Here is a 19,292-nt window from a genome sequence, read left to right as displayed (position 1 = left end):
ATAAGAGGTAAACTCAGACTCCGAATTACTTCTGAAAGTTTTGATTATTCTGCAGTTTAAGTTAGCTTTAAATCTCTTGTTGAAATTTATTTTTTGCATTAACTACAACTACATGTAAAAAAGACAAATAGACTTGCTTAATGCAGTTTTATTAGTTGCATGCTAACAAAGTTAGTTGCCAATTTACATTAATTCTTCATATTGCATGTATTGCACACAGCGACTCAATATGAATAATGATGTTCAGTGATGAGAAAATATGAATATCCCAGATCCGTAAAAATCCTAACAGTCAAGCATTAACTGTAGCCCATCCTTCTTTGGAAATTATTTCCACAGGTCAATACTTAACAAATGTGTGCTGGTCGTTTGTCCTAGAAAGTGTGACACAATTAGTAAATATTAAGTGGAAAAGGCCATTAAATATGCGATCCACAATAAATTTCTCATAAGTACGTTTCCTGCTACTTCTAAACGTCGTAGAATACTATTAATGGCTTTGATTAATCAAAATAATGGTTCATTTATCCATGTTCATTTGCCTCCATGTTATAGTTTTCTGATATTCGAAAGTCCTACACAACTATGCTTACACGTTTGCTTGCACTTTGCAACGTTCTAGCTGATATACAGTGTGTCTCACAATATCTTGCCCATATACGAACCGAAAGAGAATCGGTGCATTGGTTTGGAATAAGACAAAGCTGGAGCTTATTAGATAATTAGTATCGCTTTGATTTTAAAGAATCAAAAACACGCGTTTTATAATGTTTTTGCCTTGTACTCAGCGCGGGCTATAAAAAACGGGGAAAATATACGTATAGGTACAGCAGTCTATGAATTCAGCATATAATCCGTTGTCTGATAAAATGTGGTAAGAGAAGACGAGAATGAGGCGCGCTCATAGACAAGCAATCAAACTGTTAATTTTCACCATACTTGCATACATCATACACCTTACAAAGATTTATTTTACAAATATGCAGACAGCGTTGATAAAAACTGGGACTAGATACGAATGTATTTCTAAAATGCCGCACATTAAGCGTTCGGCACAAAAAAGGTTGTAAGGAACAGCAACATCAACAATAAAAAAATCAGCAACGAAACGAATCAGCAAACGAAATAACACACAAATGCAAAGAAAAAAGAGCAGTTCACCTATTTAGAACCTCAAGCAGCAGATACCTTCAACCTTCAGGGTTGAAATGATATATCAAATTTTCTAAAAAATCACGCCCAAAACACTGTTTGGAAAGTATTTTTAATAATGTATGTCATCAGCATAGTAAGGTAGCATCAAAGCAAAATTTCATATTACACTTCTTTGGAAGTACTGCATAAAATAAAAATTCGCGAAAAAACGACTTAGAACTTTGAACAAATATCAAGTTTGCTTATCACTAGACTCATAGTTCTCCTTCTGAAACCATCAATACCCTTAAATTAGTTATACTTTCCTAGCATTAAAAGGTTAATCAGCTTAAATGCTTGCGTTCGTTCGAAAATGTGTTCACTTGAGTAAAGGGCTCATCAGTGTAAAAGCTCCAGACATATTATTGCAAAGGAATGGCGTATATTGTCGTCTCCAATCTGCAGATATTGGCCAGCAATTTCACTTATCAAGGTATAGGTTAGAACTTTTTTATAAATCGGTAGTTTCGAGTTACTTTTCATATTATACTAGAAGAACTTCAGAATCAAATTACCGTCACAAGAATTCCTCAAAAATAAATGTCCTGTTACAGCAGGTTACTAGGAATTTAAATTGGTTTTCTTCAAATCATCTTGACATGTTTACACTTGCACACGTTCATTTCTATAGAGTATTACAGAGATATCTAATTTCAATACGCTCCACTGGATCAGGACAGGTAACCAACGCTAAAAAGCGATTTGCATCAGGCTTGATGTTAACTTAATCGGATTAATAATGCAGCTTCCACTACCAAAAAAAGTGACGGTCATATTAAATAGACCGTTCTAATTGCATCAGCAATCGCTATTTGCATAAATGTGCGAAAATATGTCTTTCAGTTCATTAAGCGCTCTGGATGCTATAAGACGATAGTATTCACTAAGTAAGTAACTCACAATGATAATGAACAATAATTATGAGATGGTTTTAGACTATGTTTCAATTAGGTATACGTATATCAACTTACACAATTTGAAATAACTAAAACATTATTTTTGGAGACTTAGTTGCTCTATTAAAATGTGAATGATCCGAGCTTTTAATCTTTGAAACAAAGTAGGTATCTATGTTGCTGTTAGAACTGATTGAAGTAATAGTCAAAGCCAAAATTGCTTATCTAAATCCTGCCAAGCAATCCAAGCTTCACCTTGAACCTCGATGAATCATTCCATTTAGACTATCAGAAAATTGACTACAAATTGATCGAAGAGTAATTTAATTTGCATTTTTTCGATTAATAAAGAAAGGTATTAAGTTGTTCAGACAAAGAAAGATGAGTCACCATATTTGGGTTTGGTTTTCGCGTCGTCAATGTTTACACATATATAAGTATGTTTTTGAATTGGTAGATGGCTTGTAGTGACCAATATTTTGAACTGAAAAAGTATAACTCATAATCGTTAAATCCTCAAACAATAACGGTGAAAAGCGAGCATCACTGCGAAACTTTCCTAAAACGGTACTTAATAAACTCAACTGAACAGGTGACAACAGGGGATAAAACAGGTCAATTAATTCCCATACTTTTCATATACAATTATATCTTTCTCGATATTCGAATGTCTGCATTGGATAAATAAAATAAGAACAAGCAAAGCGTCCCCTGTTTAATTTTGAAGCCATGTCTTCAAGCGTATTGAATTTGGAGTGATTTTTTCTATCTATTACAAGACCTTATCAGACGTATTTAATAAAAGCAAAAAATCGCTTACTGCGCCGACATAGTTCAGCACAATACTAAATTATTTATAAAGCAATTTACGTATTTGATAAGTGAAAAATTATTATTGAAAAGAAGATAATGGTGCCTTTCTGTATGTTGCGCCTTTTGGGTTTTTACAGTCCCATATACAGTAAAGCAGTAGATTCGAAATCTACAAATACATTGTTATTTTCTAGCTATACAAAAATCTGATGAAAATGTTCTTTTTAATTTCACACCCGATGTTGGAGGAAGCAGTTACCTCAAAAGAGTAAATGTACTTTAGTGCAATTCATACATGTAGCAACCGCAAAATAGTAGTATGCATAAATTATACGTACCTGCGAACAAAAGACACTGAGAAGGCAAACCTAACACATTTATTCAAAAATAGTTTCTAATTTCGGAACGTATTGTGTGAATCATATTTCTGGAAATTCACTAATTGTTTTCGACTTGCAATGTTAAATTACATTCCAAACGATACAAACGAATGAATCTGTTATTTCAGCATCCAGACTGTAAACACTGCTATTATCGTTACAAATTATTTTTTGGGACTTTAAATGTAATCAATTGCATCGATGCAATCGCCTTTACCGTAGAAGAAGTTCATTTTAACGTCCATGCAATAACTCTTTGTTGTTTTCTCATTTCCATTCACCAGACCGATACAACCGCGTGTAAAGTTTCATCTTTCAGACCAGTTTGCGTTGTGGTACTTTTAGTGAGAGCTATTGCCGATTCGATGGATGATAACGATTGCTCGTAATAATTAGTCGATAAGTTTTTATCAAGTTTCTCACGTGCGAAAATTTCAATGTCTGGGTCACCCAAGTTGCGATTTAATTATCAATTTAATGGTGATGGTTCTTTGGATGGGAGTTTTTGATTTGATCATCAATATTAAATTTATTGAGTTTAATAGTGGTGTAATGATATTTAAAAAACTCATTATTTGCTATGGGAAAGTGCCAGAGACAGTACAACTTAGCTAAGACTTATAGAAATAAACGTTTGAACGTTGAAAGTGCAACTTTGATGATTAGGAGCCTTGGGAGCTTTTCTAGTAAGCATCAACTGTTTTGGCTATTAATATTTAAGTAACCTGTACATGAAAGCGCTCTACAGGATTTTTGGAAGCGTTCTCGTCAAGTAAATTTATTTTCAAAAACGGGAATAATACTAAAGAACCAATGTCTGATTGAACACAAACAGAGGCGCTTGAAACCAAAATGTGTTCATATTGAGCGAAAATCCATCCCTTAAGGGCATTTACCATGGGTTGTTTGATATTAAAAAGTCCTTCACTGGACCATTTACCTATTCCGAATACTTATCCCCGTTGCTCGTCTCAACAGTTTTAAGGAACTTAGAAAGTTAGATGGTAAAGGTTATTTATTTTCTGGGCGCTTAATTTGATGACAGAAGCATATTTATCATATTGCATACAAATAAAATTTAATAATGCGTTGAATTTCGCGGTTGCGACCGACTGTCTGAACATTGACTTCTCCAATGATCATTATCAAATAGATTTTTTCAACTTTTCCGAATAAAATATTTTGCGTCACAAATTCGTTATATTATTGATGGCTTCCTTAATATACGTTAGATAAGTTGAAATAGGCCTCAATATATTCCTTTTGAATGGCGTCTCGGCACAAGCAGATGCGAAAAACGGATGATTAAAACAATTAATCTCGTATACTGGTCACAGTCACACTTCGTTGGAATCAATTCTAGCTGAGTAAAGCCGATCTACAGGTTAAAATGTCAATGGTTGGATCAAATTAACAAAGATAATATTTTGCTTCCAAAATTGAGTTGCACAGAGCTGCAGTGACTGTGCCAAATACACAGCATACACTTTGAAATGTTTGTTTATTTATGATTTCAATCGTTCGTGCTTCCTAGTGGTGATCTACTCGACTTCTCACGCGAACACTAACTTTATGATTTTTTTTTGTTGGTAAAGTAAACGTGAAAGTTTGTATTGATTATCAGAATTATGGTTTTAGTAGTAAATGTAGACCTGACGCCAATTCCGCGATTTCCTGACCAGTTAAGACCCAACATTAAGACATAAATTTCAATACCTTTCATAAGCGTGTCCAAATAAATGAACAGATGCTATTTAATCAAACAAAACTTACCTATTTCTATCAGCTGGCGATTTTAATCGAAGAGTACATCTACAATTAAAAAATATATATTAATATGAGACAATTAAAATTTCAAATAAAATGTATGTTCTAGTCTAAATTGCTAACCATTTGCAGAAGTTTCGGTGCTTAATCTTCTTACAATTTCAAGCAATCTTAATCATTAGCAAATGTGAACCGAAAAAATCACACTCATTTAGGTTTACTTTGTATTCATCATACTTTGATGCTACATACACATTTTTAAAAAAATGATAGCAAAATGTAGGTAACAAGTGTTTGCTACAAATCGCAAAATAAACTAAAATACCTAAAAAAGACATAGTCAATACGCCTAAACATACAAATATCAAGTTTATGGGTCTGCATCGTGCTATCATCTATCTTGCATCAGCTATAGCCAACAAGTAACTCTCAAAAGGAAACTTTAAGAAAAATTCAAAACTTCGTAACAAACAAAATCAAAATCGTATTATAACTTGAAAAAGTTAATTTGTTATTTTCATATTTTTTAACGTTTGATAACGATAATTCAATCAAATCCCACTAAGTTGAGTTACTTCTTCCACTTTAAAACTTCTGGATATCTTGGATTGCCCTAGCTGAGAGTTTTCTATTGATGAATGGTTGATCTGTGTGCTTTTGTTACTTAATTAAAACTACATGAACAAATATCAAATGAATAGCTAGCATTGAAAGGACCACCGTTCCTAACAAAAGCCTTCACCTGATTAATTTATCCTCAATTATATCGAAAAATTATTTAAGCAAAACAAGCCTGACACTGAAACCGAGCACTAAGAAACCAGGAAATCTGAACCTTCCAATAACGTGCACTACATACCTAACAGCTTCGCGATATTTTTTAACGCAAAAAGTTCTAACGGGTTAAGTTCGGGATACCTAAGACGCCATTCTATGGTTGATTGGTTGCACTTCTTCCAACTGGCCGCTTGAGAAAATTGTGATTTGAATCGAGAATTCTACGCACGAAACATCTGAACTTCGCCGAGTAATAGTAGAAGTTTATCTTCAGAAAAAATGAAGAAACATGAGGAATTAAATCGATCGCGTGCAACGTGCGAAACAAGTATTTTTTTGTAATTATAAGCAATACCTAACGACTTGTGAGAAGATAAAATTAGGAATAGTTTACGAAATTTAAAAAAAAGTAAAAAAATTGCCATCATTTAATTGTATATTTGAAACCATCTAGAAAATGTTACGATTAGACAAAATAACTTAGAGCACTTAGTTAGTTAGTGAATTCGTTTCCAGCAAAAGCTGTAGAAGGAAAATAACATAAACTTGTTATATTGACAGACAAGTGGGTAAATTAATTCTGCCAACTTACATCCTTTCATGCGACTAGCGTGGCTGAAAAGAATATAGTAGATGTGCAAAGATTCTCTTATAGTGGCTGAACGACACAAGCACCACACCATATACACTATCTCTTTCATAAGTGGAGCCAGTCGTACAGGTATCTTTTCACAAGACAACAAATAGCAATCGAATAAACAATCGATAATCGGTCCAATGCAGGTGCAATCAGTATTCTTTAATCTCTCTGACTTAGTTTATTCATTGAATCTGACCAATCCGGGTCCATGTTGATGTGCTGATCTTAAGTGACTGTGTGTGCACATTTTGGTAAAGTGAAGTGCTACCGAATTGCATAAAGTAAAGATTTTTTGTTAAATTCCTAGTTACAAAGTTGGGTAAATGGCAAAGTTCCTTAATCAGTTAAAATCTATTAACTTTCCTGCTTCCTGCAATACTAATTATGCGGAAGCAGTTTAGGTGTTTCAGTTTAAATGAGTTTTTCTGTTGGAAAAAAGTCGGTTTGTTTAATATAGTTTACGCACAAATTTTCCATTTTTCTTAAATATTGAGCAGCACTTTCTCGAAAACATCACCTATGTTTATTAATATTATTAACTTTATACACTCCACTTGAGTTGAATCGGTTTCAAATTTGCTGACACTATTCACGTAAGAAAAGGCACAACATTAAACCGAGGAATAGCATTAAAAGTAGGAGGAGCAGCTTTAATTTGATTTTATGAAGTTTAACTCCAAATTGCCATGAACTGAAAGCAACATCATCTATTTATTTCTGATTACCCAGCAGATAATTTCTATGTTTATACATTACTTCACTATTAATAATTCGCTATCATATGAGAAATTCTTTCATGTGTTAAAATATTGAGAATGCAAATTTTTTTAACATTGAATACTATAAATATCTGAAATAAGCCGAAGTTAAGCATTTAAGGTAATTAAAAGGTAATTTATAAAATATAAGAATTTTAAATGATTTTCCTGTGCAGGAAAATCGAATTTGACTCAAGTTCCTTATCAGAAGACTGTAAAGTCCACTGGATGTGTCTTTTGCATAACATTTATAAATGTATATATGTTTCAAAACAATTTCAACAGAAATTGTTTTTTTTTATTTCAAACATTTTTACTAGTATAATAATACAGAAAGCCTTTGTGTACATTCTGTTGATAATAATTTTAAAAAAATTTCATCTTATGATATTTAATTTGGACTTATTAATTTCATGATAATATTTTTCACTTCTTAATTACCTCATTTGATTTTCAGTTTTCAAAACTATTATATTTTTTTCATTATCTTTAATATTACCGGTATTTTAATAATTTCATATAACTATAAATCAGTTTCTAATGTAATGTTTGCTTTCACGAACTTCCATCGATTAACTATCTATAACGGAATACCAAATCTAATTCATTATCAAAAATACTTAAGGAAAAATACTGTGTACTATCCATTGAAAAACGTTTTAAATAAGAAGCACTTGAATAGAAAAATTAATCCCAAAAGTAGATTGATCCAGATGTTTAAAATATCGACTTTTCTGCCTTTGAGTCTGCAATAGTTTGAAAATATTAAAAATGTATACTGCGTAAATGAATCCAAAGGTATTTTATTCGTAAATTCGTCGTAATTTCTTTAGTCACTTGTATTCAAACCGTTTCCAAATAAATTCGTATTAAGGGAAATTTTTATAATCCAATCAAAGGGGATGCATACGTGTATTATAGTGTGTATAATCGTATTATACTATAAAAATATTTTTATAAATCGAGCTACTCTCACATACGTAAATCACGAAAAAAGTGTTATACAGGAATATTTGATCCTCAAAATAAACATACATAAAATAAGACTTAAATATTATACCGTATTTATTCAGTTAAACACCACCAGTATATTTTGCCGAACCGGATACCCGTGTTACCATTATTAGCATCAAGCAAAAAATATTACAACATCGATACATACTCCGCGTTTGTTTTATCGAGCGAAAAAAAAATAAAAAATATTATTCGATAACGAGTTCGCTGGGTGTTTTTAATGAACGAATAAAAAAACAAATTTTAAAACAATATTGTTTTTCCATTAAAAACGCATATATTTTTATTCGTCATTTGCAAAAAGTGTAACGTTTTTAAATACATTATTGTAACTAATAATCTCCTAATGCTACTAATTAAATCAAGCTAAATTGCAAAAAGTGCGGTTTAAAAATATGGAAAAACTGATTTAAAATCAGGTACTTAAATCTATTATTCTGCACATAACTGACCAAAAAGGCACTGTTTGAACAGGATACAATTGTTTACAATTGTTGGAGCCTTCCGAATGCCGCTGATACGGATTTACCTAACTCGTGTGTGCACGTTGACAGTTCAATACGAGTGTACGTGTTAAAATTTGCAAATTGGCCCTATATTTACACTTGCTCTCATTTTATATTGCAAACCGATATAATGAAACAACCGCACAAATATTGATGCGGGATTCCGGCAGATGTTTACCATCATCACGAATATTCTCACATTAATTGAAAATTCGCTCGTTTTCCATGCCTTTGCTAAAAGTTACTGAAGGAAATCAATTGATTGATCTAAAACTAAGTAGGTACATACGTTCAAGTTATTCATTTCTGGATGGTTTCTAGTCAAAAATCTTTACTGTTTCATTCAACTTCCGTTCATATAAAAATCAATTACAACAGCAAGAATTGAACGTGTTAAATTTCCAAAAATCAGTATGCGCTTTTCAATTCGAAAAGAACATTTGATTGAAACTGTCTGTTTTAATGTCAGGATCACTTTGAGCGTTTTAAATTTCTCCTGCTGGGGCCAGTCTCAAATCGCAAAGCAATTTTTCAGGCGTCAAAAAGCGTATTAGCTTCAATCAATATCAAACAGCATTTCAGCACGCCACTCATCTAAAAAACATTAAAACTAAATAAAATCCGATTACTACAAACACTTTTATTAAGCTTCTATACTTTGAAAAGTTTTCGCAAGACCGTTCAAATTATTCAGGAAGTTTCATTTCTTTTGGTTCAGGTTCACTTCATTCGTACTTCAATTCTGATCTAATACTTTTTGTTCTGCTGTCGAATTGCTAAAAGTTTATTCCTTAGTCGAATGAAAAATAGCACTGGTTATGTTATTTAAGTAGAATCTATAGGTTGAAATTTAAAGTCCTTGTCTATAATAGCCAAATTAATGTCTATAAAAGCCATTAATAATAATAAATATATGACAAAGTTTTCTCAAAAAATTCAGAACCTGAAAAATCTCAATGCAAATAGCTGATAGTTTAAGCAAGAAATAGTTAGTGCAAATTCAAAAAAAATCTTACTTCATAAGCAAAGCGACGAATAATAGGAAAGACAGAACATAATGTTAGTAAAAATATTTTTATGGAAAAAATTATTTAATACTCAAGTACGTTTCAATAGAACTGGATAACAGTTTAAACTTATCGTAGAAAATATCGTTTTCCACTCCCGACCAAACCGCGAAAATTCCTCACCGACAGACACCAGACCCATCTCGAAGGACTGTTTTGGATTCGTAATGGATCACTTCACATTTATAGCTGCATTTAAACAATATTAAATTTTTCAAATCACATTTTGGATAAATTGAAACCGGTGCATATGCATGTGTAGTCGTCAGATTCATGTCTAAAACACAAACACGTTCCAGAAAATCAACCAGTTTTCAAGAATCATTTACATTGAGTGGATGCGAAATATAAGTGCGCTCTAAGAACAGATTAATTCAATATAATTGTGAAAGTGTTGCAGCGTGTTAACTTAATACTTTTACGAATTTTGGTCAGGTATATTTAGTGCTCATGCACACGGGTGCTACCTATAGGTAGACGTATTTTAATAAAAATTAGCGCCAAACAATTCATTACAGGAATTTTTTTGAAAAAAACTAAGTAAATAATATAAATCTATAATTGCCATTTACTCACTATAAAATAGGAAGGGTTACAGTGAGCAACAAAAAAATAATAAATGCAATACTTAGCAAATTTGGCCAAACCTCTTAATCGCAATTTGTTTGTTTTTCTGATGTTTTTACTACTAATGATTTCATTTTCAAGTAAAACATCCGGTGGAATTTTTAGATTTGAGTAACATCTTCCACGCCTAAATTTAACTGTTTCGTCTATAGTAGTAAGTATGTTCAAACATTGTAAATCACATTTTTTTACGATTATTCAGTTCAGTCAGTTTAAGTAATAAATTAAATAGTTTTGATAGGAATTGTCACGTTTTTAATCGATGCGTAGATCGGGTAAAAGACAAGTAGTAATTTTTCCCTTTTTGTAGTCTGGACCGTTACAACAAACATTTAAAAATTTATTAATAATTCAAACAAGTATTTTTAAATAGTGATCGTAAATGAGCACATAAATCGTCACTATGGGCAAATATCAACAAACTCAGTTAAATATATTAAATTATTATTAACATTTAAAAAATGTAAGTATTAATATAATTTTGTTATTCTGTAACATAATCCAAGTGTTATTTATATCATCGAAATAAATATCATCAAGACTGCCCTTGTCGTGTTGGGTCTTAATTGGTCAATTGAAGCGCGACAATGTTGAGTCCAACTTGAACCCACTAATACGTAATTCTCCAAACGACTAATAATTTGACACATAACTGCAATGTCGCCTTGTGTGTTTAATAAATTATTCAACATTAAGCACGTAGATAATTGTGTTAACTTTGTTTTGCCCAATTTTGCATTAAAGTCAACAAAACTCTTACTCATTTTCGCCAAGATAATTCAATCACAATTTTTGGCACCTTTAACTGTTATTACATTATTTTGTCTGTTGTAGATTACATTACTACAATACAACTCAAGCAATATTTGTGCAATTACATAATTGATAAGCCGGTAGACCGATTGTTGAACATTAAAAAACGATCGCCCATTGTTTTAAGTTAATAACTGTGATTTTAAAAATCAACTTAGTGAGTTGTGGGTGAAATGGGCCCCCCGACGATGGGGCCCGGAGGATTTGTGCTGTGGGTGCTAACCGGGACTTTTTGTGCAGGACTGATTTTTGAAAAACCTGTTTATCAAGGTAAGACTTTGTATTTTTAGCATGTGTATAGTATGTCGATGAAAATATTTAGAGCACTCGACTTGCTGGATTTCGACTAATTTGGCAAACAGCTGAAACAACGCAATTCAAAGTGGCAGGAAATTTCGAATTATTGTTATCTAATCTGTAGTTAATTTTTGCTACACATACAAAACAGCAACTGCTATGGGAAACCGAATAAGTTCTCAATCGTACTGAGGCTTAACAAGGTGGTTCACCTGGTAAAAACTTTTCCAGCAATTTAGTCCGAGAAACCGCTTTTACACTCTTGATTGTCTGATGGAATGCCTACTCATGGAACTGCTCGATTTGGACCGAAATTAAACATTTTTGGGCCAATGTTTCGTTTAGTGCTTCTCACATTACAATTCCACAACCGTGGCTGTGAGAATCTGCAAAGAATTCTCTGCAAAATAGCATGAGGCATTCAAACCGAGATAATAAATTTCACGTGTGCACAAAGGCAGGTATAAGCTGTCCAGTTTATTTATTGGAATTTTTACACCTAAAACGCAAATGTTATCATTGGCATCAACGCCATATATTTAAAGTTGCTATTTTATGTGTGTGCCACTAACTACCCTATTGGAATTTACACAGTTACTCAGTTTTAAAAACAGTAAATCTTGATAATAAAGCCAATAAATTCCAGAGAAGTTTTCAAAGTTGCAATCTCATTATTGATGAGTTCATCAAAATTGTCGAAGTGCATTTCATTGCATTGGCACAGAAGTAATTTCACTTCGCTGTAAGAACTCTGATATAATCTACCTTCATGTAGCTGCTATAAATCAACTCAATAATCAAAGACGGCTCGTTGAGTGCCAACCAATTTGCTATTGTCTTCAAGTGCCCATTAATTTTCTTTCCAAGCTCCGGATATGCATAAAGTCCAACCACTGTTAAGAAAGTTGGTTAATGTATGAAATCAACGACAATGCCTCAAGTAGGATGACCGGAGGAACCACAATTAACCCACAATAATGTCTTATTAAGTTCTTGTAACACTTTGGCAACATTTTGTCGGCTATTGAGCAAGTGGCATTGTCAAACACCTTTATGAGTTCTAGAATAGAAATTTTGATACTCATTCAACGCTACAGTACTTGGAGCAGTTGACAATTTATTAATTTTTTTATAGATTACTATTATTATTTAATTAATATTTTATTATTGCTTAATAATGCCCTACCATAAAAATGTCCACAACACTAAACCAAGCTTTGTGCTTTCATCAGTAGATATCCATAGAGGTGCAACTGTCTTAGTTCTCTTATCAGTTTGCCCTAGTAAAATGTTTAATTCTTTTTTGTTTATGTCCTGCAATCTTGAGCTTTAATAATTCCATTCTACTGGTTTTTGAGAGAGATTATGGTTAAGATTGGTTTTTTTCCCATGATCTGTTCCATGTACGCTTCATTATTCGTCGGGTTCTAGACAGTGTGTTTCTTGTCGTTTCATATCGACAACATAATCTTCTCATTTAGTTGATCTATATCCATAAACACTGTACATTAATCGAGCTTTCATATGCAACATTTGCATATCAAGATAAGAGGTAAATTGATTTCTAGATAGCAAAGCTTTGAACTACAGTTATTATCATAGAATTTCCGAAACGATTTCTGTTGGCCTAAAGGCATTTGATATTCAGATTAGCATTGGAAATAATATCGACGACATTCAAGACCGGAGGGTTTTACACGATGATTTCATCATACCTTATATTTTATTCTTACATACGTATTAAGAGCTTAAGTGGTCTTTAAATTATCTAAAAAATCTGGATATTTGCGGCTTACAAAAGGTATTAAATGTTGTTCAATGTTATCGTTCTCAGTAGTAAGTGATCAAGAAATGTAGAACCTGAACAAAAAGGTTTTCCCTTGGGCATGAAGCATTCACGAGAATCCGAGTTTTTTGTTGAAACACATAGACTAAAAATGGAAATATTTTTGTTAAACAACGAAGGAAGATAAGATGCATGGAAGATGACTAATAAATAAAGTAATTTTGCGTGCTTGGCAAGAAAGAAGTGTCACCAACGAATTTGGGTGAATTTGAGGTCTGCGAAGTCTGACTTCACTTCGCAAACCTCCCAAAACTAGCCGAGGGAATAAACTCCAACGTACCATATCGGAGAGATTCACGAGCGTTGGAGATAATATTTTCTAACATAGGTGAAATATTGAATTCCAATTAAAACCATTTTCCAGCCTGACTAACAGCATGATTTTGGTCAATTTCAGAATGTTAATTTTCTGCAAGTTCCTTAATAAAGGATCGCTAGCATACAGCGATCTTTTACTATGGAAACTTAAGATATAAATTAATTCTCATTAGTGAAGAAACCATCGATTTAAACCAGAAACCTGTTTCATCTTTCTCCTCTGATTACAACTGTAAAAACGGGAAAATATTGGACTAGCGCCTTTACGGAATATCAAAAAAATTATAATTTTTTTAAACGAGACACTTGGATGTCATCTGTAGTTTAACATGTATAGATTAATTGTAAGAAATAATATGATTTTCTTAATCTCTTAGTATATCAACCCTGTTTGTTTATGCATGAGATTGACTAATAGTAGATGAGCAAATACGCTTGTATTGCAAAGCTTTAAGAATTGTACTGCTTTCGGTCCTAATCCATTAACTGAGTAACGATGGTTTCTAATAAGAATGAGCTTTTTTCTTCAACTGCTTTGAAAACAAGAAAGCATATCAAATGAAAGAAGAGTAAAGAAACCTGCATTAATAATCAACTTTTTCGGATGGATTTGTGATTTGGAGTAGAACAATCAAAGAGGAAATGATTTGTTGCATGAAGAAATGCAATAAATAACCCCTTTAACATCATTAACATGATTTAAAAATTATCGCCAATGAATATGAAAGTGTGAAAATGGCTCCTCGCTATATTCTCCAGTCTCACTCCACTTCGGTATTTCTTAAAGTTGCTTGAAAAGGCAAGCTTTCAAAACTACATCTGAGGCATTAAAAAAAACCAAAGCAGCATATGGACATGAAGCTGACCACTATTTTGCCTTGTATGTGAGGATGTTTGCTCAGATTAATCACAGAAGAACAATTATAGCTAAGGCATACAAAGACCTTCTACTTGGAGTGAAAAATACAAGCAATTTTTTGCACAAATTATCTTGACCCTGCTTACTTATGCATTGAGTTGGCAAATAATTGGCCACCAAATAAAAAAACTGCCACATAATCCTCCAGCTACAAACAGTTTTAATGTTTTGGGCGTTCCGAAAGTGCTAATAATTTTAAGGATACTAATAACCAGGCACCACAGCGATACCAATATGTAAATTTCATTATCGTATGCCGTTTGTGGGCGTACACAAACATGAAAAAAAAACTGATATGGTACTTTAAGTCTTCATTAAGCTTCCTTCGTGTTATCTGGTTGTAAGTCTTGCAGACATCTCTGGGACCGTGGGTCGCGCCAACTACTGTGGGCGACCAACACCAATTCACGCTGTTGCTCAAAACTGTTTTGCATTAAAATTAGATAGAATGCGACAAATACGAGGATCGGACACAAGCAAATTAGCAACATGATCCAATGCCATCAGATAATACTCTCCAGAGTTCCTCTCCAAGACTCACGCCATGGAGAAACAGCCTGATTTTTTCAATCCCACGTGACGTAGAAAACGCTTTAAGAAGCATAAGGGTCTTAAAACCTAACGTATGTTTGATTTTCAATCTACTTAGGTCAAGAAAACCCTATCAAATGCAGTCATTCTTACAGTAGCAATTATTTGCTTAAACATACAAGGTAACTTTTGCGCTGTATGAGATTTGCACAATATTAAGCTGTTTTATAATTACAGCCTACAACCCTCAGGCTTGCCTGTCGTACCTAATTAGATACTCAAAGACCCCATAGACAAATTAATTATTCATTACAGCCGGTTTCTCTTAGTTTGCTAATTGTTTTAATTAGTTTACAAGCATTGGCAGCCAACTTTCAATCGCACTCTCCTGAAGTGTTCCATACGCTTAACAAATAATAAGCAAAAAAAGTTGATGAAAAAATTAAATTGAATCGATCTCAAAATGAAAATTTTCGACACCAAGGAATGATTAAGGAAAGCTGGCTAAAAAGTTAACCATACACATACAAGCTTCAGTGGCTGTAAGAGTAAGTGTTCATAACTTAATTTTCCTCTAAACTGCTAAAAAAAACCAACGCTACGCCGAAAAAACATTATCCTTAGCTAAATCCAAGCCACCCTCAAAGAAGCTTTCTGCCGAACTCCAACTATTAATAACGAAGATAAAGTCGCATATATTCCATCCGCTCGACGCACTTTTCTTCATTAGTCCTGGTAGATCCAGCTTAAGATAGAATTGGAAACAGATATGAATATTTCCGGTCAATGCAGCCAGCAGATATTTAACAGGTGTAAGCAGTAAAAATGTCCATGTCATAGATAGATATATACAGTTAGATTTAAATTTACGGCCTCGACTCAAAGTTTAATCAATGAGTGGAGCCCAAAGGCGGTTGTAGTTATTTCAGTCAAATCAATCATACCAAGAGGATGGTTTAGGTACATGATATGTCTTCCTGCAGTTTATTAAATGTGGGCTGTCTGGTTGGAAAAATACCTTTTATCGGTCTTTCAAATGCATAACTGCAGGCGATCGCTTCAATGTTAAAAATATAAAATTAACACACTGAATAAAAATTGGTTTGGTACACAGAAATTTGTTATATTTAACAGATAATGATGTTGGTACTGATCCCAAAAAAAATCGATACAGCAACAAAATTCAACAACAGCATCCATTTGATATAGGTTTCAGTGTTCAGTTGACTTAAATATTTTAAATATAAATACGAGTTTCTATGTAAAACAAAAGTTGTATGTAAACAAAATTTGTATTTATTTCGACAGCTGTGGGAAAGAATTTTGTACTCCAAAATACGACGTTTTCTTCTCCTTTTTACAGACATCCAGGGTTTTTGTTCTTTTGTAACACATTTTTGGAAGAATTTGTTAGTATCTCAACGATACTGTTTTTTGCTTCATCATCTGGAATCGGTACCACTTTGTTACCACCTTTTAAAGTATATTTATTTTAAAAATTAGACCACTGCAGTCACTTTAAATTTTCCACATTTTCAAGGTGGGCGCAACTAAACCGACATTAAAACATAATTAGTACAAAACTCGACGCCTCCGTTCGTTGGAAAAGCACTGGGCCATCCTTCCGCGAACTAATTTTGTTTAACCAGCTCATTCGATCTTCTACGAAATGTTGAAAAACATTATTTATGATGGTTAATGGGCAAGTGGGATTTGAAGATAAAAACCTAATTTAAATCGATGATTACTTTCATTCTTAAACGTCGTTGGCAAACAAAGACTTTGCCAAGCTTTGCTCTTAGAGAGGTGCCGAAAACCATCAGTCATTCAGTGGTTCCAATAAATAGTAATTGTCATGTCATTAATAAAATTTCCTTCGAGGAACGAAAAAAATTGTAAATATGATTATGTCCAACTGAAAAGATATTGACGGATTGCTGTTAAAACATTTTAAGCGGCTTTTTGATTAAGAAAACTGATATTAGCTAAATTCCATTTTAACGGTGTTTGTCAATAAGGAAAGGCCTAATTGGAAATGAGTGGACGTTAAGATCAAGTGAGTGAAAACTTGGCATAAAATTGCGCAATCATCATAATAATCTCAGAGGATTTTAATTATTTTTATCTTTCTTTTGTAGAGAAAGATTTTCTGCGCCTTTTGATAGCAAGCCTCAAAAACCTAATTAATTATCTGAAATAGGTCAATTCAGTTTAACAAAAAAATAATGAAAATATTGGTAATAAAACATGACACAAATTAAAAAATCCAACCTTAATAAAAAACAGAATCCAAAGAGTTCGAGTTTTTCCAAATCGCGATTCAACAGAGCACATCGCTACTGAAGTGAAGTATTAAAGTTTCAGACATTTAATATATCTCTCAAGAGGCTCGTAATAGTTTAGTTTAGGATGATACCATAAATAAAAAGCAAACTTTTATTCGCGAAGTTGCAAAGGCCGAGAACAACGAACAAAATATGCCTATAAAATTGTTTTATTCGCATTTTAGGGTTCTGGAAGAGGCATAAAACAGCCAGAGTGCTACTTAATCATCTCTTTTGTAAAAAATCCTTTCAAAGAGGTTAACGGTTTATCTCCCCCCCAAAAAAAGCAGGACCTTTTGGATATGACGAATAAGAAAAGGTTATCAAGATACATATTGCAAAAATAAATAAATTTGGGGTTTTTTTCGTTTTTAGACATTTTTCAAAGGTAATTTACTGATCTCAAAGAAACGAATAATTATCGCGTAACATTCTACTCACATAAAAACCGACGGTATTTTATTGGCAGCACATTTTCTTTCGATCGAGTTAAGTTGCAACGCAATTTCTGCCATTTCCTACTACGTAGGTTCGCTGATCGCATGATAAACCAATCACGATATCGATTTTTAAATCAGATAAAGGTGACACCCACTGTGTTATTACATTACTTAATTATAAATTAACAATGCACATTAAATTATCCGTAAAGTGACAATTCTATTGAAAGGCCTTCTTACATGGTTAATTGCCGAGAGTAGACCCTGATTTATTTGTTAGTTTACCCACTGAAAAACTCTTTTTAATTATATAAGTAATTTATATTGAACATACTGGTTGTCTTTCAATGGAGAGTTATCGCTCAAAACGCAAAAGGTTTTCACTGCTTACTGAAAACTTTTGAATTATTTGCTTAGTTAAAATAGCTAAACGGTTCATTTGCATTCATTTGAAATAAGGGAACTGCAAAGGGAAAAGCAGCTCGGAAACAGTAATTTAGTCGTCATTTAATTTGTTTTTCCATAATACATTTATTACGACAATATGCTTTGATTTTTCTACGATAACGATAGCAATCATGAACTTTAGTTGGATGTAAGTATATAAGTATTTATCAGTAACAACAATTACAAAATGTAAAAAAAGAACGAAGTGAAATTTGGAAGATGAAAAACAAGAACTGACGAAGACTTAATATCAACGAGTAGAACAGACCTCAAAAGAGGTTTAGTGATTAAAGTCTCACACAACCCGAATCGCCAGAACTCCAACTGTGGTAAGAAACCGTTTACCGAACTTCTTCGCTAACAGGGAAAAACTGGAATAGGCTAGTAAACTTCGCATCTAGGAAAGAATAGAGAGAAGAACTTCACTCAAGAAAAAGTTTAATATGCGAATGGAAAAAAGGAAAAACACATAAATTAGTAATCAAGAAAAGTATTTTTCATGGAAACCGAAAGCAAAAAATTACAGGGACTGAAGAGATGGAATGAATGATAACGTAGTTAGAATGAATGATAAAACAGTGGAATGCGTTTAAAAGGACTTGTACATATTCATCAAGCAAGGAAATAATGTTCTCTCTTTAAAAGAACATTTTAAATCCTTCCTGGGAAAAGTTCTCTCGGTATTTCTTCAATGTGCTTAGAGAATGCCAAAATAAAGTTTAAAAAATTGAACTGTTTTGCCACTCAAAATCAACATTTGCATTTTTATGTACGTCAAGATCATATTAATTCACACACATGACAATATAAAAACCACGCAAATAAAAATAAGTTTTCCAGTTTAATTCTAAATTTGGTAAACTTCCATTTCTGCCACCAATTAGCTTTAATTAACTTCCTAAGGCGGCAGTTTTAAAT

At 32.8% G+C, this 19,292-nt stretch overlaps 1 protein-coding gene and 1 long non-coding RNA gene across 2 annotated transcripts in view; one reads left to right on the top strand and one right to left on the bottom strand.

The window, feature by feature from the left end:
- Positions 1-222: 222 nt before the first annotated feature.
- Positions 223-11,274, bottom strand: LOC125505174. Its single transcript, XR_007281973.1, has 3 exons — positions 11,200-11,274; positions 5,057-5,095; positions 223-374 (listed from the first exon to the last, which is right to left on the bottom strand). It is a non-coding gene; the product is annotated as an uncharacterized LOC125505174 (long non-coding RNA).
- A 20-nt stretch (positions 11,275-11,294) lies between these two features.
- LOC109543139 (A disintegrin and metalloproteinase with thrombospondin motifs 7) overlaps positions 11,295-19,292 on the top strand; it is a 49,052-nt gene continuing 41,054 nt past the window's right edge. The window contains exon 1 of the mRNA XM_048668430.1: positions 11,295-11,522. Coding sequence (XP_048524387.1) covers positions 11,426-11,522 — 97 coding nt within the window. The 5' untranslated portion in view covers positions 11,295-11,425. The remainder of the gene's footprint in view (positions 11,523-19,292) is intronic.

The sequence above is a fragment of the Dendroctonus ponderosae genome, unplaced genomic scaffold (assembly GCF_020466585.1).
Source record: "Dendroctonus ponderosae isolate FM_Combo_2020 unplaced genomic scaffold, Dpon_F_20191213v2 Dpon_F_20191213_7, whole genome shotgun sequence".
Taxonomy (NCBI): domain Eukaryota; kingdom Metazoa; phylum Arthropoda; class Insecta; order Coleoptera; family Curculionidae; genus Dendroctonus; species Dendroctonus ponderosae.
The sequence above is the reverse complement of the archived record's forward strand: the minus strand, read 5'-3'. Positions and strand labels throughout refer to the sequence as shown.